The 27,986-nt window shown below is 40.1% G+C and overlaps 1 protein-coding gene across 1 annotated transcript; it reads left to right on the top strand.

The window, feature by feature from the left end:
* Positions 1–824: 824 nt before the first annotated feature.
* Positions 825–26,961, top strand: NUCB2 (nucleobindin 2). The gene is made up of 13 exons (XM_083862970.1): positions 825–910; positions 11,091–11,234; positions 11,832–11,939; positions 12,663–12,789; positions 15,237–15,340; positions 16,525–16,710; positions 17,334–17,424; positions 18,984–19,042; positions 20,189–20,281; positions 21,313–21,402; positions 21,941–22,111; positions 22,427–22,508; positions 24,254–26,961. The coding sequence occupies exons 2-13, from the start codon at positions 11,091–11,093 to the stop codon at positions 24,367–24,369; spliced, it is 1,371 nt and encodes a 456-aa protein (XP_083719096.1). The 5' UTR covers positions 825–910; the 3' UTR covers positions 24,370–26,961.
* Positions 26,962–27,986: the final 1,025 nt, after the last annotated feature.

The following is a 27,986-nucleotide window of genomic DNA, read 5'->3' as shown; positions in this document are numbered from 1 at the left end:
CTTTCAGTGCTGAATAAATGTTTGAAGCACACAGAAAATAACAGCCAAAAACCCACCAGGTACCACACCTTGAAACCAGGTGGGAATGGAAATCCACAAATCGAACCCCAAGCTTACACCAAGCATTAACATATGCGAAAGTCGAAAATACGATTTCCTAAACTGTTATATCTGCACGGGCGTTAAGACTTTTGTCCTCTGAGGGGAACACGAGGTCTGAACCCGGCTAATCCTCAATGAGCGGAAAGAATTAGGAAAAAGAAAGAGCATTCTTGGGGAACAAATTTTCAAATTCCCACGGGGCAGTGCCGGCGCAGCGAAGGGCTGTGCACAGGACAGTGCCGGGGACACGGAGCGGGCTGTCACCCGGGGCACCGAGCCCAAAGCACAGCTCGGCACGCCTCCCTCCGCCCCGCTGTGCACAGGACAGAGCTGGGGACACGGAGCGGGCCGTCATTCGGGGCACGGAGCCCGTACCACAGCCCGCTCCCGGCGGCGCCTCCCTCACGCCGTGCCCCGCCCCCCGCCCCGCCGGTGACGCCAGCGGCGCGCGCGTGCCCCGCCCCTCGGGACCGCCACGTTCCCCGCTCGCCGGCGCGCACGTCACGGCGGGGCGGGGCCCGCGCCGCCCAATCGAGGCGCTCCGCGACGGCCGCCGCGGGCCGGCGCCGGCCAATGGGGGCGCGGCGGGGGGCGGGCGCTGTGCCCATGGCAACGGGCGCGGGGCCGCCGCGGGGCTGTCGCACCGAGCCGCGCCGAGCCGGGCCGGACCCGCAGCGCCGCCGCCGCCGCAGCGCCCGCCGGAGCCCCCGCTTCGCGCCCGCCGGAGCCCCCGCTTCGCGCCCGCCCTCAGCGCGCACCTCGCCCTTACCGAGCGGCGGCGCCTCTCCTGCCGCAGCGGGACCCAAAGGTAGCGCCGCCCGTCCCGGTGCCCCCGGCGGCGGTGTGGAGGCCTGGCGGCGGGCCGGCCGCTGTCAGGGTCGCGGGGGGACGCGGGGTCTCGGGGCGGCCGGGCGGGCCGGGCGGGAGCGGGGCGCGGCTGAAGTTTTCCCGGAGCGCCCTGACGCCCGGCGGGCAGGCGGCTCCAGGTGTGGGGGGCGTGTGTCGGTGTGCCCGTGTGCCCGTAGCCCCGCCATTCGCCCCTCCGTGCCCCCGGCGGCCGCGGCTCTGCGGGAGGGGACGGGGGGCCGTAGGGCCGCGGGAGGGAAGGCACAGCCGGCGGCTGCGGCGGCAGAAATGTTGAGTGGCTCGTAATTGCACCACCGCAGGGAAAACTTGGGCAGGAGACTCGGCGGGTTTCACTAGAAAGGGCACAGCTCTTCAGCATTACTGCCCTGGAGTCCAGGAGCGGTTTGCGTTGGAAGGGACCTTAAAGATCATCTTGTTCCAGCCCCGTGCCGTGAGCAGGGACACCTTCCACTGGACCAGGCTGCTCAGAGCCCCATCCGACCTGTCCTGGAGCACTGCCAGGGATGGGGCATGCACAGCTTCTCTGGGCAGCCTGCTCCACTACCTCACCACCCTCACAGTAAAGATTTTTTTCCTAATATCGAATCTAAACCTACTTTCTTTCAGTTTCAAGCCATTCCCCCTTGTCCTGTCACTACATGCTCTTTTAAATAGTTTCTCTTCATCTTTCCTGGAGGCTCCCTCCAGGTAGTGAAAAGCTGCAATTAGGTCACTCTGAAGCTTTCTGTTTTCCAAGGTGAGCAATCCCAACTCTCTCAGCCTTTCCTTTTAGGAGAGGTGCTCCATCCTCTGATCAGCTTGGTGGTCTCCTCTGGACTGGCTCCAGCAGATCTCTGTCCTCCCTGGTGCTGGGGCCCCCAGAGCTGACCACATCTTACCTGTGCTGTTACTCTGGTACCCCTGGAGGGTAAAGTACTCCAGTGCCAGGCTGGCTGCCACACTCAGAGATAATTCCAAAAGTGGAAAAGGTTGAGATACAGCTGTAGAGAGGTAATGTTTTTTTGCTGAAATGAACACGGCTAAGGCTTTCAAAAGAGTTTGCATTTGGCAACACTGTTTAGTAACAGAACTTACTGTTTAGTAAGTCTGTAAGAGAAAAAAGCCTTTGTTGTTTGACTTAGGAGCATTTGCTATGGAAAGATAACATCCAGTAGTTTCAACATGAGACCATCACAGTAGCAACAGAAAAGTGTCTGTGCACCCATGGTATCAAGTTCAGTGTGGAGGTTTGTTTTGTTTTGAGGTTTTTTGTCATTTTGTTTTCTCTCAGTGTCAAGATGAGTTCTGTAGCTGACTTGATGCAGCTCTACTCTGAATTCTGGAGTGACTGTCCCTCTCTACCAAATAGAGCAGCACAGGGAAGATTCCTACTGTAAAGACTGGATAGGAGCCACTCAAAGACTTTGAAACCAGGTTTTGTTGTCACCTTTATGGGCCTCTGGTTAAAACTCACAGAAGGTTTATGGGGGAAGCCACATTTCTGTGAGCACTTAAGATCCTGTTGCATTTCTTACTGTCATTTACTACACAAAGATCTTGTACAGTCACAGTGCTACATCCACCATGAGCCACAGATTACTAACCTGGTTACACAGAGGATCTGCTAACTGTCATCATCTATTTTCCCTCTTACTTGCTTCTGTAATCTCTAGAGTGCTAGCAGTGTTTTGTTTCGGAATAAGATAATTCTATGTTTTTTTAAAAAAAACATAGGTTTAAACAAATTATGCTGATGTAGAGCAATGTGAATCTCATTCACTTCTATCCAAGGCATTTAACATAAACAAAGAAAAGGGGGAAATAAAATTATAAATTAATATTGCCTGTTGGGTCTGCTTAAAACTTACATTAGCAATTGGATGCAAAGGTATCTGATGTAAGTTTGTTGTAACACTGCCTGAGATACTGTCATTTGGTGTCTGAAATTATATTCAGAAAACCCCGCTGGGCAAATAAAACTGAGCAACAACAACAAGAGTAATTATTTTTAAATAATACTAAGGCAAGTTGTCCTACCTTGGCTGTGCAGTAATGGGAGTGTTGCTGACGTAAACTTTCTGTTCTTATAAGCCAAAGTAAAGATTTTCTGTCAAAAACTGCCCCCGTCTTATTATACATACCTAACTGAAATTGCAGTCATGAAAGTGGAGAGCAGTAGTTCTCTGAGGTAATAAAAAGTGTAAAATATATTGACTTAAATGTCAGAGGTGTGGAAATATTGATGCAGTAGTTTTAGAGCTGTGCTGACTAAACAAATGTGCTTTACATAAGAAAGATAAAATAATTTACTGTTAAGTTTGAAGGTGCTATCAGGGCTTCCTATGATTTGAACTCCTGTGTGGAAGTATTTGATCTAGTGAGCTATTGTGCTCTCAGTTTTGATTGCTCAGTAAGCAGAAAAGATTTCCCTGAACTTCCTGTCAGATATGGAGCAGACAAAAGCCTTTTGGATAGGGGGTGTGCTTCTCTGTAGATAAAGTCATGACCAGGTGCTAATGCCAAACCAAAGGAAATCAGAGTCAAAAGTCACATTACTTTCAGTAGTTTTTGCTCTTCCATATGTGTGTGGAAGAGCAATAGAAACTGCATTTCATTAAAACCATTTAAACCATGTTCAGTTGTAAATATTATTCTTCATCATAGGTAATTCAAGAGAAGTGTAGATCCTTTTCATGCATTCCTCCTGCTAGTCTTTATAAAACTAGAATGGGATGTTGATGCATGTTTTTGTTTCTAAACAAGTAGAAATCAATGGGAATTAGCAAATTGTGAACATAAATCTCCTTAAGCAGCTATCTTTAAGTGCCTAAATATTTTTAAATCTGGCTCCACGTTGTTAGATCTAGATTTATTCTGGATAACTATTTTGTAATTTTTTTCAAAGGGGGAAAAGGTACCTTGGACTCCTGAGGCATTCAGGGCTTACTTTAACGTCATCACTTGTTGTTGACTAGAGAAAAATGCATATTTTTAGAATAATTGAAATACTTTTTGACTTGAGGTAGAGTTTGAGCGAATTCATTGTTTGTATGTAGTTGCCCCTTTGAGGTTGCTTTTTACATCAGCACTGCCAAAATTGCTGTTCCCATTTATGAAAAATGAATTTATGAGAGTCCAAGTGTACTGTTGTGTTATATTCTGTGTGGGAACTGAAATTAGAGTGCAGGAAGCTATAGTTCTAGCAGTAATTTTGTTTTCTTAATTTCCTTTTGAAGTTGATTTTTTATCAAATATACATTGAATTCTGTACAAGTTTTTGCTTGACTTTTGGCTTCATAAATCTTTTTCTGAGGCAACCTTATTGGAAACCTTAATAAAACCAAGTAAGTTGCTTTGAAAAGCAAGGCTAATATGTCAACATTCTTCAGTTAGTAGGGTAGCTTTGTAGACAGTGCTATCTATTTTTTGAAGCAAGGGTAGGGAAATTACTTGGGAGCAGGTAGTATTATAAATATGTGTATGTATTTGTGTGTGTGCACACAGGTTTTTAAATGATGAACCATTAACATTGCAACAAGAAGAAAAGTTTTCAGACTTCACTTAGGACAGAGCTAAGCACATGTAGCATCAGCCATACAATTTGCTTCTGTGCCATCTTTCTCCCTGGACATAGTTGTGTAGTTTTGTGATACTCTCCTATACTGTGTGTGGTTTGAACATAAAATTGCTCTTTCCCACTTGAGCATTCATAGTTTGTGTTACTATTGGATGACTCATTTAATAAAACAGCTGAAGTGCATTTTTTAAAAGGAGGTTCTTTCGGCAAATGTTGTACTAAGCACAGTTGAGGCATGCTGTGTTTTCTGGGAAGCTGAAAAAAGCAGCTGTTCCATCAGCCAGCTTTTAGTGGTAAAGAGAATTAAGCAGCTTGAGTGCAGTGAAAATATAACAAATACAACTCAAAAGAATTTAAGTCAAGTAAACAGGATAGGGAAAAAGGATTCTGCTGCCTTTATGCACCTAAATAATACTGTTTAATAAAGAACTGTTTCCATGCAAGATTAAAATGCGTCTTGAAAAAAATAAAGAAGTTCTCCTGGTGCAGAGAACTGAGTGGGATGTGCTCTAACAAAAGATCAGGACAGTGTGACCAATGTGAAACCTGTTGGATATTGGCCAGGAAAAAAAAAAGCAACATCTGAATCATGAGGTTAGTCAACAGCATTGACAGAAGAGAAAAGAAAAACACTTGAAGGATAATGAAACTTTATATATATATAATTATATAGCAATAATAGCTGGCTTATAATATTTAATAGCTTGCACATTAACTTGTAAAAGGATCAGTTTTCATTTGGGAAGGGAAGGGTGCAGGTGTTTTTGAGTTTTGAACGTTAACTATTGCAGCTTGTAACCATTTCCCTTTGCGTGTCATTTCCTGCTGGTGTCTTCAAGGGCCAAACCCTGTGTAGGGAACTGGTGACCAAGTGACACCCTCACCAAAACCAGAGGTTTGTAGCTTAACAGAGTGAGTGCAAACAGGTTTTTCCACTTGCTTCTCAAAATTGCTGCCACACGTCAGCTGTGCTTATGCCAGATTAACTTTATTGGACAAACAGGGTGAAGAAAATGCATTGATTCATACCTTGCTTAAGGTGTGATAGCTTAGGGTGGCTGTGCAGCAAGTGTTCCTGAAAAAACTGGGGGGAACTAACACCAGTGTTTCCAAGCAGAGTATGGCAGAAGAATAATCTGTTTCTGCCTAATTTCAAACATATAATGTAGTTTTTGGGTTCTGTAAGGAGATCGGTTTATAGATTTGCAAATAAATTTTAAAGAACTGGAAAAAGCCTATGGAATGAAACATTTCCTGTTTAAATTGTGATACATGGACAGGCATATTGCTGTTTCAGAGATGCAGGAAGAGATTGAGGGTGCTAGATGACTGGAGAAGGCTGATGAGGGAGTACTTTACATCTCATTCTAGTACTGAGGGTGGAATATTCTTAGAAAAATAAAAATCAATAGATTTGTTTTATCTATTTCCTGGCTTTTTAAAAAATTCAGCACTGCCTGTGAAGATTTTCATTTCTCCAGTGAGCAGCATAAAAATAGGCAGTCACATTACAGTCATGACTGTAGAGAACATTACTGTTACCCTGCACATCTGTGCTGTGTCTCACACAGGTTTAATAACTTCCATATCAGATAGAGCAGGCACATGTGGAATTTGTGAATAGGTAGGTTATTTGTGTATTATGTGAGTCCAGATTTATGTTTTCATTGCCCATCTTGGTACACATGGGTTTGGCAAGTGCAAATGTGCAATGTGACATTTACAGGGTTGTGCTGTCTTGCATCATAACCTTCCACTGAGCTTCTACATGTGCAGACACTGCATCCTGATATCACTATATTGTTTTGCCTGTCTCAGTTTTAGAGACCTTGACATTGGGTGTTACCTCTTTAAAAATACTTGTGCTTTCCTGGGAAGGTGATGGAGGTGTTCAGTACCTGCATGATGATGTTTTCTGGGCAATGGATGCTACGTTAGTGAAAAGTAATTTGGGGGTTTGTATTATAAAACCTGGCAGCTGTATAAAATAGGTGTTTAGCAGCTTGTGTTACTGTTGCTAGAACAAACTTTAGAAGTAGCATTCTGTAGTTACCTCTCAAAGCGTGTAGCTTTTTATAATTCAAATGTTCAATCCTGTTTCACTGACATTGATAGGAATTTGTGATTAACAAATTATCAAGATTGCTGGCAGGCAGCCTGCAGCTTTTCTTTTCCAGTTGTCCTTTTCTGTTCATGCAAGTACCTTAGTGATTCTGTTTTCTGCTGACTGTCTTATTCTTTTGTCTCTCGCTCTGTTTTTTGAAATACTTGGAGAAGTTATTTTTTCCTCTTCACTGTAAGGTTAGGATATTGGCTTTGTTTATAAACTACAGTATTTGTCAGCTCTAGAGCACTACTTTTATTAGTTCTCTTTATGTACTAGAAGTGGAAAAGTTTGTTTATCCCTCTTGTAAAGATACCATTGATTTCTGATACCAGCAGGTTACAGTTGTGCTGCCTTTACATCTAGATGGGCTACTTGTCTTTGACTAAAATCACTTAATTTCCAGATGACAATTGTAACATTAACTCCCTCCATCTGTCTTTGAGAAAGTACTCAGCTGGGCAGATCCATAACAGTTTAAATTTCTATTAAAGCCTATAGAATTAGGAAGAATAGTAATAATAATAATTATATGCCACATGGCAGGGCAGCAGGGTGTATGCTGGGCATTGTCTACTGCTGATGGCAGTGAGCAAACTGACACTGCTCCTCTTCTGCAGATCCCTCTGTGATTGTTCACTTGGTGTCTCTAGTACAGAAGAAAGCCACATTCCTGGGTCAGACACATGGATGCACTCTAAATGCCTGGGAAGGGGTGGGCATCCAGGAATGGGTTTTCAGAAGTCCAGAACTCTTAAAAGCACTGTAGCAGGCTGAGAGTGGAATGAACTCTCTTGGTGGAACACAAAAGGGAACCCCACTTTTCTTCTCATCCAACCTTTTCTCACTCTTCCCTACAGTTGCTGAACTTGAGAATTGTGCTGAGTTTCTCTGGCAGGTGATTAATGTTAGATTTTGCAATGGGTCTGGTTTCTCTCTTCTGATACACGTCAGAGTAGAAGGTGCTCAGTGACTCAAGTGTGACTGGCACACTCTAAAGGTTGACTCATGTCTTAGTCACTTGCTTTTCTTAAGGAAATTTTGGTGAGTATGGTCTTGGACTTAGATACCTTGGATTTAGATACCTAAATACAGTAACTCTGTCTTCACTAGGTAATTGTTTTTTATTCTAATAAATGTATTTCCAATTTACTTGTTACATCACGGTTGGGTTCCTCAGAATACTGTGGGAAATGCTGTGTTAGGCATAGTTGTCTGCAAAGTCAGCTGTGGTGACAGAGATATTGTTTACTTATTTTGGACTCGTTTGCTTTTAATTCTTCCTGGTATGTGTGAAATTTTTTAGCTTGTTTTATCAAAAAAGCTGCAATAAAAACACCCACTGTACAACCTGAAGCGAAACTGCCTGATAGAGTCTTCTGAGCAGCCTATTACATCAAATAGATACAAAGAACATACTGTGATATCATCTGGTCTTTCCTATTATGTCTGACAGCATGTAATTACAGAGGTTAAAATAAAACCCCATTGCCCATGAGCACAAATTCCACAGAATGTCAGCAGAGCCAATGGCACTTAGTTTAATTAGGTCTTTTGATAGATCCACTCTGCTGATAGTGCAGAAGTAGTTGAGGATGATACAGCTCCAGTTGCCCATCCCAAATCTGGAGGTGATTAGTGCTCCCTCATATGGGGTTTGGCAGACCAACGTGGTTACTTTTACCTCAGTTGTTTCAGCTTAGCATGAACATTTTATGTATCAGTGTTCCTCAGGAGCAAGGAGAAAGTCTGGAAAATCTAAGTGTTCATAAAAATCTACTCTTCAACCTAAACTGGCAAACCTTGTCTCCACAATTGTTCATGTTATTGGAAGCTGTAGGTCAGGAGATTTAAGAGATGTCTTTAAAATGGATCAAAGAGCAGATGTCATTGTTGGAAGTGTTGGCTTTAGCACTTGCCATAGGCAAAGAATGAGTCAATGCCAGACCTGTGGGAAGCACTTGAGTTTCTGGCTTTCTGTGCATTCTCTGCCATCACCTTGGCCTTGAGCATGCTCATTTCAAAGCCACATACACACCTTGTATTACTGGAGCAGTGTATAAGAATAATAATAACAAATTACTTTTATTACTACAATTTTGTATATATAAAAATATTATGGTTGGAAAAAATACCCATCTATCAGGTTCCAGATTTTTAGTATTATCAGAAGACTACACTGTTTAAAAATGAATACTTCAAACATCCATAACCTTTAAAAAATGTTTTGCAAAATTCTGAGAGCATATATATAATTATTATATACTTGATAAGTATTTTGGGATTTATTAGTTTTGTTTCACATGCATTTCCTAGACTCAAGCATGTTTATGTCCTTTCACTTAGAAGTTACTAGACAGCCCCATTCATATTCTCCAAGAACTTCAGCAAGGTGGGATTTTGTTTTAGCTGTAGTGCCAAGAACTGTTCTGAATCTTGGCATCTACATCAAGATTAGGAGACTTGAAGACTTAGTATTTGTTAGTTATCATCACCATCTGTGAGTAAATGCTGTTGAAATTACAAACCTAGGCACAGCATTTATACAACAATATTCTGTAAGAAAAAACCACCCAACATACTGGAACTTTGGCATTTTTAACAGCAGTGGTGGTGAATAATTAACCCTTTCACTCATCCTCTTTGTAAGTACATGCAAGCCAACAGTTTGTGTAGAGGTACAGAAATTAACTTACCAGTTCCAGCAATTCAGTCTGGCTCTGGTTTCTCTGTGTGTTTGTTTGCCTCTTTCAAGGACATAACCTGGCAGGGCTAGTCAGACTTGTGAATCTGACAGCAGTGCTGACGTCCAATTTCAAATGCTCAATGTGGCAGCAACAATAGCTCCTGCTATCCCATCTGGTAATGATCAGATATTAGTTATTTTTAAAAATGCAAGTATCAGGTATTTGCAGAGCTTAATCCATTTAGGCTCCTTTTAGCTGAAGATGTGATTAAGAGAAAACAGTTTTAAAAAGTCCCTGTCATTCTTGAGCATTTGACATTAAAAAAATAGATGAATAGGTGGATCTACCTTTATCTCCAGCTATTTCCTCATCCCCAACAAAAGAAATAATATCTCTTCACATCTTGAATGCTTTTTCTTTTTTTGTATGAGAGTGCTTTTATTTTCCTAGCAGTTTAGTAAGGGGGAATAAAAGGTGTCAACAATGCTTAATATTAAAGTATGTACCACTATCAACATTTATTGCCATAGTAAAGGGCAGCTTAACCCAAGCAAAAGCAATGCATCCCTGTCAAGTACCAGATCATGTAGTCAGGAAAACTGGCATTGACACCATAATTAGTTTGTCCCTCTCACCCCTCCCCCTAAAAAGAGATTTGGTGGTGGTGGACATAAATACTTTTGACAGAAATCCTCGCATGACTTGCTGAAGCACTTCTACAGAAATTCTCCTTGTAGCAGGTGTACTTTCAGTTTATTTGACTGCACATTACTTCAATATTATGCCTTTTTCTTTGACATATCTAATCTAATTTTAGATAGTCTTTGACTGGCAACTTTCACCCTCTAGGAGGTGATTTCTATTGCCAATGTAATACTGGAGTTTGCTCAAACTTTTTATAGAATATTCATAGACAGTGCAGTGTCACAGTCTGAACTGGCCTGATTGTCTCAAGAGCCTGACTTTGCTGTCAGAGGCTGGGTTAACATCATTACTTTTTTTTAGCTGGATTCCCTGTACTCACTCTATCTAATTATTCTTACCAGCTTCTGAATTTTCAACAAGTTTGATAGAGGGGAAGAAGACAAAGGTCAGAACTCAAAGTGCTCAGTGCTCATCAAATTATGTTTGAGTTAGCTCCACTTAAGACACTAAAAAAAGGGTGGGAAAAACCAGCTTAATAAAGCCCCCAATTTCAGGTTGTGTGAATTCCTGTCATTTTTCAGGAATCTCTGTCCGCCTGAAATATGGATATAACATGGATTGTAAAATATTCTTCCTGCAAATAAATTTAGGAGGGGATCTTGACTCCAAATTAGGCAAAGTATTTCAGTGTTGAAACATAAAATCCACTGGCATTACTACCTAAGATCTAATTAATTGTCCCTCATGATCTTCAGAAGTTTGCCAATAAATTCAGCAAAGGCATGACCCAAGTAAGAATGTCAGTATTAGTTATGTGAGACTTGAACATCCTAAGTAGGTTTCCCATCTATTACTAGTAATACCTCAGCAAGTTACAAACCTCTCACCATTTACAACTTAGGTTTGGCACACAAGTGGAAACCAGTCTGAGGAAATCTGTTTGCCTAAAAAATGGCCTTTAAAAATTAAGGCTGTATTTACTTCTTTGAGTTTTTGTATTCCTTGAGAGCAGGACGCTGTGAGAAAAGTGGGTTATTACAGGTATCTATGTAGGAATGGAAAGATATTTTCCTCGTTACAATATGATAACATGATGTATGTTAATTTGTGTGGCCTGGTCTCATTTCAGATGAAGAGGTTATCTGTCCTGCCCCAGCAGTGTCTTTTGCTGATGACATGTCTCCTAATGGCCTTGGAAGCTGTACCCATAGACATAGATAAGACAAAAGTCAAAGCAGAAGGCCAAGTAGAAGGAGAGAAGGTAGAAAATCCAGTAAGTATAAAGAAACTGATCTGATTGTTTATCCTAATTCTTAGTAATCTGGATATAGCAAACTGCTTTAGAAGGAAACTAACATTCCCCAGTGTTGTCAGTGTGTGTGCCATCTACTGTGGGGAGGTTCTCTTTAAATTTGCTCTTTATTTTCTTTCAATGAGCTGCTAAAGGTGAGGTGGCACATGGAAAGAATTCCCAGCTTACAACAGGAGGAGCATACTGTTCTGCAGAGACTTACTTCAGGTGATTGGGTGGTGCCTTAGGAAATTCCACTCACTGATTCCAGTTCAGTGTTTCAAACAGAACAGTAACAAATGAATTGCAGTGTTTTAAAAATGCCACACACTTTGTGTATTACAAGGATTCCTAATCACTTTTCTCCTCTTCCTTGTCAGTTGCTGAAACAAATGGATCATAAATTGCTGTAGGGCGATGATGCAAATCTGAAAACACGAAGATATGTAAGACAGCATAGTGCCCATGTTGCTAATATTAGAATGTCAGTTTAGTAACTGTATTTAAAAAAAACTAAATAACTGTTTGTCAGTATAGTCTTTCCTCAATTTTCCTTTTTTTTTTTTTTTTTTTTTTAAGGATACAGGACTTTATTATGATGAATATCTCAGGCAAGTAATAGATGTCTTGGAAACTGATAAGCATTTCAGGGAGAAACTCCAGACTGCTGACATAGAAGAAATAAAGGTAGGTTTAAAAAAAGAAAAAAAAAGTTAAATTGAGATTAATTAAATGCATACTCATGAGCCATGTATGTTGTATTCTTTCTTCCTTTAGTTCCTGGCCCTAGGTGGTGGCTGTTGTGCATTGCCCCTTCAGGAGCTAGAAATTTAGGAAGGGACGAGTAGGAAACAATCTAAAGTGACTGTCTTAAGGAGGAGATCCTGCCTTTTGTGTTTCCTTTAATCCCTCATGTTGCTGTTGGCAGCTTGTGCATCTTTTCCTTCTGTGCTGTATCTAAGGTCACTCTTGGAGATTCCTCTCCATTTCCAGGTTCTGGCAGTACTCATCAGTGGCTGCTGCTGCCTTGTACCTTCCCTCAAGCCTAACAGCCCTCCTTGAGTGAATGAGGCATTTTGTGTGCTTCTCACAGTTCTTTTGAGCTCAGCTGAGAATATTGGATCAAGAAATTTGTCACAAATGTTATTAGGCATTACTCCTTCAAGGTTATGGTCTTGCTCTTTGGAGGAGCCAGATACTTAGAGATTGTCTTTTCTGAAAGCTTTTAGGATTCCTCTCTTCTTCCATAACCATAAAAATTTTGAATCTGCTCTTCAGAAAAATGTTGAGATTCTTGCAGTGTGGGCTACAGTATTGCCAGAGACTGCCATTATTCTGCTTATGTCTAGTGGGAATCCTAAAGGCTTCTTTCTTCCAGTGTTTATGCATGACTTCTTTGTTTTTTTACAGAGTGGAAAGCTGAGCAGAGAGCTTGATTTAGTAAGCCACCATGTGAGAACACGGCTGGATGAACTAAAAAGACAAGAGGTAGCAAGATTAAGAATGTTAATTAAAGCTAAAATGGATTCTGTTCAAGGTAAGAATACAGAATTTATCTAGGTGAGTTAACAGATGGAATTGTGTTAGAGAAATGTCAAAGTCCGGCAGCTGTGCTTTGTTTGTTGTCAGCAATAATGTCTAAACTGAGAGTGAGTGTCCTTTCTGAGCTGGCCTGGAGCCATTAAAGACCTGTCTTTATAGGGAACTGGGGAGAAGAGAAAAGCCATCTCTGTTTTATAAATAACTGGACTTGTTTCTGTCAGTGGATTTTTCAGATACTTCTACCTCTTATTTTCAACCTCTTACTTTCGTAATGCAGCAATTCATAGATTACTCACAAAGAACCAGTAAAATAGTAGGACTGAATTTAAGAAAAAAAAAAGGTCACAGTGTTTAATAACCTTAGAGGGTAGAAAATGATTTTTTTTTTTGGTCAGTATTTTACTATTACAAAGGTGTTTGCAAGTTTTCAAGGGGAATCCCAAGGAATTGAATACGTAATGCATCAAATAAAGTACTCCTAGAATAAGGATCTGTCTTGCAGGTTAAGCTAATTTAAATGTGGCAAATAGACTGAAGAAGTGTGCACATGCAAATAAAAGTTCATGGGGATGTTGTTCCTGTTGCAGACAAGCAGTCCAGTGACATCATGGTGACATTCACAGCTAGGTGACAGCAGCTAATGATACCTGGGTGTGTACACAGTTGTTTTAGATATTTTGAAGTTTAATGGACTGATTACTTCTACACCTTTCTGCTTTCATGAATCAATAGTAGCAAACAGAGTGTGCTTTAGAAAAATAATTCCCCCCAACACCTCAGATCTTACCTTGTAAATGTGAGATCTAACATTTGGGAACAGATTAGTGCAGTTCAGAATGTTCAGATGAGTACTAAGGTGTAAAAACGTATTGCAAAGTTTATAGTCAGCTTTGCCCACAAGTGCTTCACATCATATATAAGTATGGCTAGATTACCTATAAAATACAGCTGCACCTACACAGCTGGATAACATCTTGGAATATGCACAGGGGGAATTCTATAGCTGCAGCAGACAGGGTGGTTTGACTTCCTTTTATTTGCTCTTGTCATCTTTTTCCTATAACACCATTTAGTATCTTAGTCTCCTGTCTGATCTACAAAAAGAAAAAAAGACACACAAACCCCTCCTCTTTTCTTTCCTCTCAGCTGGATCAGGTTTAAAAAACCCCAGACAATTAGATCTGAGATTATATTCAGCATGTATTCAGTCCTCACCCAGATGTATTTTTAAACATTTTCACCAAGATCCTACTTGACTGATCAGTACAGGCTAGAAGAATGTTAGGAGCTGGGTCTCAGACCATACAGTAATGTGGCAAATAAATAGTATCAAATAGAATTAATCTTTTTTCCCTAAATGTAAGAGATGGAGAAAAATGGGTTTGGGGGTTGGATTTTTTATTACTGATTGTTGGCTTTTCTTAAGTCTATTATTACTCTTCTAAAAATGTTTCACAGACAAAGACACATATATTTAAACAGAAATTATGATCTCACCAGGGAGGAATGATGGCTGAAATATGCCCTAGCCAGTGTTGCTGTTTTGTGTTAATACAAACACAGCATTGATTGTAAAGCAGATAGTTTGTGAAAGAACAGTACGTTCAAAGATGTGTTTTCCAATTTTTTTTTAAACAAATAAAATATTCTTTGCTAAGCCGTCTTGTAAAAGCTTGTCACAACTGTTGTACTTGAAATATCAAAGCATACACTTCTTAAGAGAATGTTATTATGTAGCATCAGTGTTCAGAGACCATGGTAACAGCTAGAAAAGCTGTGGTAGAATTGTGTTGAGTTGTTAGTGCATTGTGTGTTGATACTGGTGAGTATCACTCCTATCACAAGGAAGAGAAAATGTTTCCAGCTTTTAGACACAAGACCTGTCTCTCCACTCTCTTACACTTTTCTTTTTTCCACAAATAAAGTTTGAATAGCTGTTTATTTGATTTGATACAGTTTTACACCAGACTGTACATAAATCTTTGGCCAGATGTGTGTCATTTGCAAAATGTCCAGGGCAATAGAAGGGTTGGACTTCTCCCCATGCAGGAAAAATATGCAAATTGTTAGATTTGGTAGAGCTTTCAACTATCTAATTTATATAAAAGATAATAGTTTTTTTTAGTTTGTAAAGCTCAAATTGATCATACTTTCCCTTGCTGAAACAGAAGCTGTAATTTGTGCATGTAAAATGATTGTGTGCAATGCAGCACTGACCCATCAGAAGGAATGTAGTGCAAATTGCCATCAAGTTTCCCAACCTGCTTCAGGAAGAGCAACTTTAGAAATGTTACTGTAGTTTCCTTCAACAATAAAAAAATTATTCAGTCCTCAGGGAACCTCAGGTACTTAAAAGGCATAAGCTCCAAAATGAAAGACTTCCTGATCTTTCCTAATTTCAAATTTATTTTGATGTTTTACATGTATACCTTGTTCTTCCAGACACTGGAATAGACCATCAGGCTCTCCTTAAGCAGTTTGAGCACCTGAACCATCAGAATCCTGACACCTTCGAACCTAAAGACTTGGATATGCTGATCAAAGCAGTGAGTGCAGATACGAACTACTGTGGGGATTGGGGTTTTAATTATTATACTTTTTAACTCTGGTAAAGGGAAGTCCTTTCCTATATATCACATTTTATAAATTACATGCGGTTTTCATTTTCTGAGAAAAGTCAGTTGTCTCCATGCACACTTGAAAACTGTTTTCAGTGTGCATGATGCAAAAGAGTCCATAAATTTTGGGCTGTCACCTTAACAGGATTTAATATTCTTATGCCAGTATGAGCAACTTTGGGAATAAAACACGCCTTTCTGAGAGCCTTTAAATTAAATACAGGTGAGATAGGGGTACATTTTTCCCAAGTGTTTTTTAATTATTTGTTTCTAAATTATATAGGAGTCTCATAGAATGATGTAAATAATCATCTCTAGTCATATGAATTTTAGGATCTATTATATATACATCAAGCTGCAAAACCACAGCAGAGCAGAATTTGGATAGCAATATTAGAAATTGTTTATACTGGACATGGCATTCAGTGTCTGTTCAGCAGATTCAGTACCAGTCACAGGTGTGTGGGGTTTATTCAAGGGATGAAGTTAATCTGAAAAGTAAAATGTAAATAATGGAGGGACAGTATCAGGTGTAAACATGTTACTTTGGAAAGCACTTCAAAAATATCCTTCAGTATTTCAGCCTGTATGAAAATGACACAACTTTAAACTCTATACAAGAACTTGTCAGAAATTCTCCTCTCATACCCTTTCTCTCCATTTAATTGTATGGGTTTTTAAATTTAATCTGTATTAAGATGCTGCAAACTAAATTCCATTATTAATGAAGGCACTTTTGTCATTAAACTGTCAGATAAACCACAAATGTTCTTGTTCTGAAATGATCGAGGAGTTAATGGTACTGTTAGTGTAGGACTTGATTAACTTGAGTTCATTTATTACTCACTGATGAGAAAGGACACCTTGAAGCCTTCTTACAGCACCATGTAATTGCAAAAATTGTCCAACAGATGAACCATTACAAATTAACTTCTGTGAAAATGACCGAGGGAGGAGAGATGTTTCTGCATCACTGTCCTGTGAAAGGAACCCCCAGCCAGTCTGCCTTGAATGGCAAAATGGCCAGCTTTGCCCACTGAGCTGAACAATACAGTGTTTTAATGTCAGATTATGTTACATAATCATCTGTCTGCATATATCTGTATTTTTAGGCTACAAGTGACCTGGAAAACTATGATAAGACTCGCCATGAGGAGTTTAAGAAATACGAGATGATGAAAGAACACGAGAGGAGAGAGTATTTAAAAACACTGGATGAAGAAAAGAGGAAGAGAGAAGAATCCAAATTTGAGGAGATGAAGAAAAAACATGGAGATCACCCTAAAGTTCATCATCCTGTAAGTCCACAGTCTGTTCTTACGTGTTTGAGTATGAGCTTTCCTTTCCAGAGAGAAAAACCTGATACACAGAGGAGTATATTTTGTTTGTTCTCATCATTTGCCTCCTCTTACTGCCATGGGAGCAGAGAGTGAGCACACTTCTGAGAGCATTACAAACCCCACTGTATTAACTCCCATTCTTTCTATACAGATATGTTATTTGCTGCCAGAATCCTTACAAAGACACTGAAATTCATAAGGAAGAAGCCAGAACAGTATTCAAAACTGTAGGAATGCCTGCATGGAACTGCATCACAGTACCATTTGCTCTAGGAAAGGCAAAATAATCCAGCTCCCTTCAGCCATTGTTTCTGGATGGGGCTGTGTGGCCATGACTGAATATTACAGGTGCTTCTTTCCACAGAACATGCATTTCCTTTACACTCCCTCTTTCCCTGGGCCTTTCTGTCTAATGAAAGTATAACCAAAAGGTACTGAAAGAAAATGCCACTGATTCTATTTGCCATATGACTAATCAGGAAATAAAGCAAGCCTTTCTGAGAAACCATAATGCAAAGGTAGTGCAGGGAAATTACACTAAATTGTCTTTTGAATAGTTTTTCTTTGTAACCAATCTATAGGGAAGCAAAGATCAACTGAAAGAGGTGTGGGAAGAAGCAGATGGACTAGATCCTAATGAATTTGACCCCAAAACATTTTTCAAATTGCACGGTAAGAGGTTTGGTTTTAATCTAATGAACTAGTGAAGTGACTTTGCTACATTCTGCTGGGGACAAGTTTGTCATATGTTAGGATGTTACATCTCAAGTAACTTGATGAATCTGAATAGTAGAGGAGAAAGAACAGGGTTGGGTTTTTTTTGTTTCTGTTTGTAAATTTCATGCAATGTTTTAAATTGAGTTTAAAATTTGAAAACATTCAGGGTTTTGTTTAACTACTCCTGAAATCATACAGGCAAAACCCAGCAGTGATTCCTTAGGGAAGTATGGGGACTTAAAGGGCTGTCCATATCTATAACTTTGCTTGCACAGTATGTGCTGGGAATAAATCCTCAAGAGATTTGTGTAGGGGCAAAACCTGCTTTCTCATCATCTCTGCAGATAAGTACCAGATGCCCCTAATCTTTGGAGTGGTCATAGAAGGGCCAAGCCTCTTCAGAAGTTGCAGTATTCTCTTGATAAAACAAAAACCCTCTGATCCTGCCTCTGGATTTCTGAGGGATGGGCAACTAGAAACAATAAGGAGTAGCAGAGATGAGGATGCTTTACATGTGGTGATGTCACCATGTAACCTTATATTCTGGTATTGTGAAATGCTTCATCAAGAAGTGCTCCTAAGTAAATCCTGCCTGGCACTAGGCTGCAAAGGGTTAAACAGTACACAGAATTTGACTAAGTTCAAAGATGATGATTTAGATAAAGAAAAATGTTCTAGTTTGAGTCTAAACTTTTATCTCGGTTTATAACATATATAATAAGCATGTATTACAGAATCATAGAATGGTTTGGGTCCAAAGGGACCTGAATGATCATCTAGTTATAGTAAGTAAATTTTATCTCTTCTTTCTAGAAAAAGATTTTGAAAGATAGCTTTCTGAAATTTTTTGGTAGCTTTTTTGTGCAAAACCGACCAAAACAGAAATAGCCGAAGTCATCTGTTGCCTTAGAGCTTAGTATATAGAAAACTTTGAAGCAATTACACAAAAATACTGGGTAATAATTTGGGGTGGATATTATCTTTCCATTTAAGAGGTAGTGTAGCAGTATTCAGAGCACAGTGTAGGGTAAAAGATGGATCATTAATTATCAAGTATTTTCCTCTGCATTTGTCATGAAAAGTCACCTTACATTTATCTCAAGTGCTGCATGTTTATATAGATTTTCATGTAATTCTTTAATTTTTGGGTGGGGTCATATTGTCAGTTTAAAGTTTTTCTGCAGAATCTTGTTGCGCCTGAGTCTTAATTACAAATTTAGTGGTTAAATGGGGACAACTTGTTCTCAGCAATATTTTTTGGCAGTTGCAGTCTGCGCAATCCTGTGGTGACCTATTTCAGTTTGTTAATCTAAGAAATGGAGAGATTGCTCCAGACTTGTCCAACCAACCAGAAGTGACAATAAACTCCAGCCAATGCCTGATAAAAACCTAAACAGAAGAAACAACCTATGTAACCAGCTTCTTGTTAAATGTGTACACTGATCTCTTGGAGAGCTATTACACATATTTATTTCTATATATACTCAACTTGTATTTTTAAAACTTTTTTGTAGATGTCAATAATGATGGTTTCCTGGATGAGCAAGAATTAGAAGCTCTATTTACTAAAGAGGTAAAAAAAAATATTCAGAAGCTGAATTTCTTTCAGTAAAGGGTTACAGGGATGTCTGTTTTTCCCAAGTATATTTGGGGGGTTTTGGACTACAAAATAGAGTATTCATGCCAAGTTTTATGCATCCTTAATATTTCTACAGCTGTGTAAAACCTATCAGCAGGCAAAATAAAGTAGTTGAAGCATAGGAGTCAGACATTAGCAATCTAGTGCTCATGTGTTTCTCTGCCCCAGGCTTGCTGGAGGTTCTGTAACTAATCTGCAAGACAGGTATTACCTGTGTAAATTGCAGTGTAGAGAGCTGCTCTCCCTCCATGCAGCCTGGTGAAGGTTCTGAAGCTGGGCACCTGTGCTCATTCAGTGTTCATCAACAAGAATGATGAGAAAAAGGGTCACGCTTGTGTGACTTGGCTCAGGGACAGCACTGTGGAAGTGGCTACAGAAATTTCATGTATTTTATGTCTAGTTTGAAGCACATGTATATCTGATAAAGTAGCCAGGCTCTTAGTTTCTTTAAGCCTTGGTTTGTTGTCTGAAAATTTAACTCTGGTACAATAATTTGCCATAATCCCTTTCACTACAAAGAAGATACAGTGCAGTTTTTTTTGACAGATGTCTCACTGTTTTATAGTGTAAAAACTAATAGCCTGGAGCTGTAAAATTACCTGTGGCTGGGCAAGTCAAACTCAGTGCCTCAGAAAGCCAAGTTAGAAGCACATAAGCATGAACTCTCCAGAAAGACATTGTGCAAGAAGAGAAACGAACCATTAAATTTGGCACAGAATTTGTCTTGTGATACCCTGAATGCTTACGGGGTCAGCTGCATGCCCTGGTGAAAAAGCCACTCTCTCCCATTCCAGAAACCACGTGGAACCTCTGCCTGCTTTGAATCAAATGCAGGATCAGACTGTGCACACTGAGGTCAACTTGACTGTGACATCCACAGCACTGAATTGTAGCAGACCACATGAATTAACTGAAAACTTCATTCTTTTGAAAGAAAGGCTCACTTGTTGCTTAAGTACTGTGCTGAAAGAGGAAAATTGCACACACAGAGAACATCTCACACCACTTTTCCAGACATGCTCTACCATTTGAATGAGCAGCCTTTTCTTCAAACTAACATGTACTAATTTTAAATTTCAGTTAGAAAAAGTTTATGATCCCAAGAATGAAGAGGATGACATGGTTGAGATGGAAGAAGAAAGGCTGAGAATGAGAGAACATGTAATGAATGAGGTGGGGGCTGAATCCCTTCTGTGTTCAAAAAATACAGTTCTCCTACCATGAAGTGTTGTTCAAGTGCCTCAGAAAGGGATGACCTGTCACACTGCATGCTGCTTGTGCTGGGATTCGTGCCAAGTTAAATTCTCAAGCCCTGTCCCTGTATTCTGATGTAATGACTGCTGACTAGTTTTTATTTAAGGAGTTCCAGAGGTGGAATTGTTTTATAGCCTCAGTTGTGTGCAGATACCGAGATTCAACAGAAATCCCTTGTGAGTTGTGTGTCAAACAAGGAAGACTCTAAATGTGCTTTGGACTTGGCAAATGTGTATGATTTAGGTGTGAAAAGAGAGAGAAGAGCAATGTCTTCTTTCATATAGCTCAGCTATGTCCCTTTAAAAGGGGGCTCAGAGCTCAAGCTATCACCTGTGTAGTGAAAACCTTCACTGGGTCTGATGGGTTTTCAGCTCAGGAGATACAGGAATGGAAAGATGGAAAGGGGATGTTCTGAACCACTGTGTTTTCCACCCATAATATTTTTGTATTCAACTGTATTCCTTAAATTTGAGGAACAGAGCAAGGCTGGTCCTCTATTAGTCATAAAGGGAAGCATTTCCTCCCTTCCCCTTAAAGGATTCCAACACAATTCAGTTGGGTGGGATTTTTTGTTTTTCGAAACCTCCCCCTCCAACAGTGGAGATAATTTTGTAACTGTGAGTCAGAGTAGTTACCAGAAAGCTACAAAACTTTTTCTCAAAAAAACCCCCTAAAACATACATTCCACTATTAGTGTTTGGACTGTGAGCACAAGTGTTTCCAATAAAGCCAGTGAATTTTGAAGTAAAATGTCCGGATTTACTTTGTAGTTCTATTTTTGTTAAGCTACATCAGCTTGCGAGAAAAGTTTTCAGAAAATGTTTTGGCTACTTCCTTGAAAATGAGACATTTAAAAAATTGAAAATAGTTATATTTGATTGATTAAATTAAAACATTAACTCCTCCTAAACCTGTCTTTTAGATTGAGCTTAATTTTTTGCTTTAATTAGGTTGACATCAACAAGGACCGGCTAGTGACTTTGGAAGAGTTCCTGCGAGCTACAGAGAAAAAGGAATTTTTGGAGCCAGATAGCTGGGAGGTAATGAAAACGTGTTCCAAGTACAACATACAGCACCATTACCAGCACTTGGAGCAGGAAACCAAACGGCATGTCTGTGACCTTTGGGTTTTTTTTCAGCTCTGCTCTGGTATGTGTGTCGTTAAGCCCCTCAGCTGAATGTAGCATTCAGCTGCAGCAGCCTAAATGTAATGCAGATGTGAACTCCACAAAAGGAAAAGGTCTGGCGCCACCCCGGGGATTCGGGAAGAGCTTTTCACACGTGCTTTTCAAATGGAAATGGACATTTTGTTTATGAATCACTTCAAAGGGAAGATAAGAGCTCAGCTGGAAGAAAGAGGATATTTTCATCCTACATCTAAATCAGTAGTAGAGCTTTGTTGAGAAAATAGCTGAGAAATTACTGTTTTGCAGTTTTCATTGAGTGTACACAGTGTCACGTCTCTGTTTTGTTCTGAGGGTTTTTTAGTGAACTGTGCAAGAATTTCAGTGAGAAAGTAATAAAAAAATACCCGTGCTTTCCTGGCTAATATTCATACTTGTATGTATTTTCTTTTAGACACTAGATCAGCAGCAGCTCTTCACTGAGGACGAACTGAAGGAATTTGAAAATCACATTTCCCAGCAGGAAGATGAGCTTAGAAAGAAGGCAGAAGAACTTCAGAAACAGAAGGAAGAGCTACAGAGGCAGCACGATCAGCTTCAGGCTCAGAAACAGGAGCTTCAACAGGTAAATGTGAGGACAACATGTATTTGTTCTAATCTTTTCTCTGTCCTTGTACGTGTAATGGCTCTTCACAATTCCCAGCTCTGGAGATTTCTCTCTGTTTCTTATATGAGTCTCAGCTGAGTTCTAAACTAATGCTACCACAGCAAAACATCGTCTGGTGTTCTGAATTAGAGCAACTCAGCACTGTACCCACTAAGAAAGGCCTCACATAACTGCAAAATTTGGTTTAGGTCTATTCATTTATGTCATGTCAGAGAAAGCTGACAAATTCAGCTGTTTCAAGTTTTTCAACTGTTGTATTTTATTTTTCACCAGGTTGTAAAACAGATGGAACAAAAGAAACTACAGCAAGGAAATCCTCCTGCAGGACCAGGTGGAGAACTGAAAATCCAACCCCGTAGGTGTCTTTCTGTGTAGATACACAAACTTTAAAATAAGATCTGCAATGTAAAAGTCATTACCTCCATATTTTTTCTGTTAAAGCTATTAACTTAATGCAGCTTTAATGACCTCTGGAGAGAGGTTCACTAAGCTGTCTTTCAGAGGGAAGTATGTAACTTTTCTAAGTACTCTTGAAATCTCACTGCTGTTAAGTCCATAGTAAGAAGCCAGTCCTAACACAAGGCATCCAATGGGCAGAGAAGGAGGATTGTGTTGTATTAGTCTAAAATACTGAAATCTAGAGCATCTAGGGAAGAACAGGGACATAAAAAAGACAAGGTCCCATGATCTATGGCTGCATTGCAGTCTCAGGCTGCAGAACAAATCAAAGCATTTAAAATCCTCAGTGGCCAATTTACCAGCAACTGGATGCAGCATGACACAAGAAGTTAGCCTTGGGCAGTGTGAATGACCAATTGCTTCAACACCCTCAGGAAAAGACAGTGGCATAATAAATCACTCTATTTCATCACTGGTGGCAGCAAAACAGTCAGGTATATATTAGTACTTCTTATCCAGAGCAGATTGCCCAGGTTTCCTTTGTGCTTTAAAGGGGCTCTGCTGTCCCATCCATCCTAAATTAGCCTTTTCTTGCTCTCTAGAAAGGTTGAAACTGTGCTGGCTTTATTGACTTCCATGTTTGTGTGCTGACATGATCAGTGAAGCTTCAAGAACTTCTTGACATTGACCTCAAATATAACCCTCAGATCTATCCAGGCAGCCTTTTGAGTACTAGGAGCTCTTAACTGCTCCTGCAGAGACAACAGTGGGATTTCAAACCTCAGGAGCTGTGTTCAGTGATTACAGCTTACCTCGTTGGGTACCTGAAATTCTGCCCACTCAGTTCTGTGAAGGGAAGAGATGAGATTTCAGGACCAATTTAATTCTGCCTTTTATTTGCTTTGAAACTGCCTGTGGGTAACTTCATTTTATGATCCTTCATTCCAAGAGCCTGAATTCCCCTCACCTTCAGTAAAACCACTGTGTGTCATAGCAGATGATAGATCTTTTGATACTGGCAATATTGTAGCAGATTGCATGTGTTATTTTATGTCAAATCATTCTGTTAAGTCATTTAATTAGGTGTCATGAGAATTCATTATATTAGCCATAACTGGTCACTACTCATTCACCGAATCAAAGATGTCCAAGTAGACACTACTTTAAATCTGTAGGCCACTGGAGCTACTAACAGTAATTTATTTAAGGAAAAAAAAAAAAAAAAAAAAAAAAAAAAACAAACCCAGAAATAGAGCTGCATGTTCTGAAATCTTCATCAAACTATGAAAATTAGTATTACTCAAACGTAGGCAAAGGGAGAACATTGTAAGTACTGATGCACTGAGAAGCAACATACAGGAGCAAGTTGTTAATTACTTCTTTTTCAAGCTTCCCATACTGGGATTAAAGGTCTCACAAAAACATGATTTATTTCAGAAAGAACAGTGTGTTATGTGAGATATTTCACAGAAAGCAGAAACAACTTGTAATCTAAGAGGTAACACTGACTAATAGTGCAGTCTGTTGGGTGTCAATCCAATTTCATTGTTAGGCACACAGAAAACTCTTGATTCCACTTATAAACCAGAAAATAGAAGGTTTTGTTTGAATGTCCCTAGGCTAGAAATGTTCATTTAGAGAATTTTCACATTTGGGGGCAGTTTAGTGAGAAGTTCCAAATGGTCTGTTCTTGTGTTACAGCTGGTGAGCACAAAGCCGGAGACGCACCACAACACCCAGCGGGAGGTGATCAGCCTTTACCACCAGGACATGCCCAAGAACCAGCTGTCAGAAATGATCAACTGACCAACCCTTAACCACTTGTGCCTCAACTTTATAGCATCTTTATTATTTGGGGTGGGGAAGGGGTGGGAGGGGTGGTGGGGGGGACACAGGAAATCAGAGTGAAACATGAACTTTCTCCCTCAGACTGTAAAATCATTGGGAATGTTACAGATGAAATACTGGTCAGATCTGATTTATAAGTTAAATTTATTTTCTCTCCAGTGCATCAGCGAGGAACACAAGGGGATCATGTAGAGGCTATAATAGAGGAAGAAATTAAAGAAATCATGGCCAGGGGACTGAGCTGTTGAACTCTCCTCTGACAAAGAGGGAAGAGATGTCTGCCATTCTGTGTTTAGGCATGAATCAGAATCTTCTCAGAGAGGAAACAGGGAACAGGCCTGGATGTTAAGTGAGGTCTAGTTTGATGTAGAAACTCTTTCCAGAAATGTTGAAAAGCAAAGGATGGGGAAAGAAAGACCATAGATACAGGCCTATTTCCAGCACTACCAAATCCTTTCTTCTTTGAGACCAAATAAAAATGAAACTTCTTAATCACAGAAAATTTGCACTTTCTAAGATTTAAACACAGCAAAGAACTATGTGGAACAGTGAATATTTTTCATGTTTACAGAAACCTAAGAATTTCACTGAAAGCCTTCAAAAGGAATACTGTACTTGTTGTGTATTGATCTGAACCGTCCTCGTTGAGATTAATTGTGTGTAGCAGTTGAAAACTCAACTGGCCCTGGGGACAGTACTTTTGTCCCCATTTCTTTCATCAGATGCCAGCTGATCTCAAAATTTTGCATGTTATTAAGTAAGCTTTTTATGTTGATAGAAATATTGTGCAAAACAGAACAAGACTCACTGTCTTTTTCTGTGCAGATGATCCTACCTCCTACAATAAAACCAGATTTTTCAAAGTGCACCATGTGCTTCAGAGACCTCTTCTCAGACATGAATCTGGGATTTGTTAAAGGTCTCACTTTGACTCTTATGAGTCTTTCAGCAGTTGGTCTAAGGTTATGAAGTGTCCTAAGCCAGGGGTGCTATTTGATTGTATTATTTTGGTATTGAACTAGGAGAGATCCCTAATAGTGCAAGCCAAGATTTTACAAGAGCAAATTGATTTTCCATGTCAGTTTTATTACAATGCTGAAAAGTTGTGCCAGTGCTCCTGCTTCTCATTCATTTCAAATTGAAACTACCCTAAAGTGTAAACCCTGTGTGAATTTCTTAGTTTGCTTGGGTTTTTGTGGTTGTTTTGTTTGTTTGTTTTGGTTTTTAAACAGGGATTGATTGTATAATGCTGACTTTGAAGGGATACACACACCTCTGCTAGCATCCTTTCCATTTCCTTCCTGTTCTGTGGCCAACTGCTGACAGTGGCATTAAGAGATATTTTGGGGCTCCAGCAAAGAAACAGAAGCATGCCTCTGTTAGAGGGAGATGTTCCTTTCAGAATAAGACTTTAGGCAAACTCAAACCCACAAAAAACAGAAGCAATTGCTAACATTTTGTATTGACATTTGGGAAATTTCTCACTCTGAAGAACTTTGATTGATGGAAGCCAGGCACATTCCTTCCATGCTTAAGGCTTCTTTTGGTCAGACCTGGCCATATTAATGTTCTCCACAAAATGCAGCAGAGCTCAGTGCCAGAAGAGATTAGGTTTCCTTATCTGTTTTGTCCCATTAGTTGTCATGTTGCATTTCCTTAATTTATACCACTCAATTTGACTTTTCTTTTTCTTCTTTATGCAAGTAGATGACATTTTTAGTTTGCAAAACCAATGTCTCCACTGTTTGTCATTTCTGTGCAAGTCTAACAACAGTTTGATTTTGTCTTTGTCTGGAGACTAAAATATCTTTCAACAGCCTCATCTGTTTGCAAAGAGCCCCAGACATAGTTACAGCTACATGAACTTTCTCTGGGCACAGCCCTGGCTTTGGGGTTGTAGCCTGATAATGGGTAACAGGGTGAGGAGGGAGACAAAGAGGGAATTATTCAAATGTCATGGTAAAGGTGAGGGGAAATCTCTGTGTGTTTTCCTCATCCCACATGAAAGTTTACAGAGGACAAGTGATAAAGCCGTGGATGTTTGTAGATATTCAACGACTGAAACCTTGGGTGTGAAGGCATTTCTACCATACAAATCGTTCCTTCAGGCTACTTCTGCCTCCTGACAAATGCCATTAAATGTCATGATGGCTTTGTAATGCAAAGTTCAAGTTTCAGTTTCAGTGCAACCTCTCAATTTGATTGTAAGGTCCTGACTCTCCTGTTGGCAATTGTCCCCCTTATCCCATTTCCTTGGAAACACCCAGAGTTTTGTAAAGAATTGCTGTAACTTGGGAAGTAGAAAGCTATAACCACAGAGAAATAAGGGACTGGAACATCATGGACACAAGTGCTTATGTCTGTATTCTACTTTTCATTTAGGAGGTGATTACAACAAGAATGTGTCTCACTTTCTACAGACACCAGTTCCACCACAAAGATGCAGAGATTCAGTTTCGTACTTGGTTGGGATTTTGTTAGGAGGATGAAGGGGTAAAATTTGGTTAATGTTGTACAAATTCATATCTCTGGTGCAATATATGTAAAAAAAAAAAAAAAAAAAAAAAGCCCCGCTCTGTACTTTGTATAGATTAGTTTTTAACTGGATTAAACTGAAACTCAGCACAGTGACAGAGGTTTAGTGTTTTATTTTTAGTGAGTGGGCAGGAAGTGGGTTTGTACTCACAGAATCACAGAGTGGCCTGGGTTGGAGGGGACGTTAAAGATCACCTCATTCCAAGGCCCTGCTGTGGACAGGGACACCTTTCCCAAGGTTGCTCAGAGCCCCATCCAACCTGGCCTTGAACACTTCCAGGGATGGGGCATCCACAGCTTCTCTGGGCAACCCGTGCCAGTGCCTGACCACCCTCACAGTAAATCATTTCTTCCTAATACCTAATCTAATCCTGCCCTCTTCAGTTTGAAGCCATTCCCCCGTGTCCTGTCACTGCATGTTCTTGTAAAAGTCTCTGTTCATCTTTCTCATAGGCTCCCTTCAGGTAGTGATAGGCCAGTTAGGTCACCCTGCAGCCTCCTCCTGTTTGCCCTCCACTGCTTGCTTTCTGGAAAGATGTGAATTTAAAATAAGATGTAAGAGATCTTGTGTTCTTCCCTGGCACCAGCTGCCTCCCTGCAGTAGCTGTTCACTAATTAGCTACTCAAATGCTCAATTTTCTATATTCATAAAACTACAAACCAGACTAATTAAACTCCTACTGTGCCACAGCATTGCAAACTCATAACACCACCCCACACTTCCCTGACTTTTTCACATTCAAAACAGAAATCCCAAGAAAGGTGAAGCACGTATCAGCTCAGTAAAACATTTCTTATAGGTTGCATTCTGTGCCAAGATTTTGCATTTGTAGTCAGGTGTTTGCCACTTCAGGATGTGAGAATGGCTAGGGAAAGGTGTCTCTTGACATCCACAGGATGTGCTGCCATATCCAGCCATATCAGAGTTCTCCATCTCAAGAATTTATCTGCATTAGGAAAAATACAATGTGTACGGTAGGGTTTTGTGAAGAAATGAAGCTTTGAACTAGGGCTTGTCTTTTGGTGATTTATGCAAAAATAGGTAACAGAT

This window comes from Zosterops lateralis (genome assembly GCF_965231275.1).
Source record: "Zosterops lateralis genome assembly, chromosome: 6".
NCBI classification, from domain to species: Eukaryota; Metazoa; Chordata; class Aves; order Passeriformes; family Zosteropidae; genus Zosterops; species Zosterops lateralis.
The sequence above is the reverse complement of the archived record's forward strand: the minus strand, read 5'-3'. Positions and strand labels throughout refer to the sequence as shown.

Coding starts and splice junctions, on each gene's coding strand:
- NUCB2 (XM_083862970.1), top strand. CDS start 11,091: ATGAAGAGGTTATCTGTCCTGCCCCAGCAGTGTCTTTTGCTGATGACA. Junction 15,341..16,524: donor TGGATATGCTGATCAAAGCA/GTGAGTGCAGAT, acceptor CTGTATTTTTAG/GCTACAAGTGACCTGGAAAA. Junction 22,509..24,253: donor AGAACTGAAAATCCAACCCC/GTAGGTGTCTTT, acceptor CTTGTGTTACAG/CTGGTGAGCACAAAGCCGGA.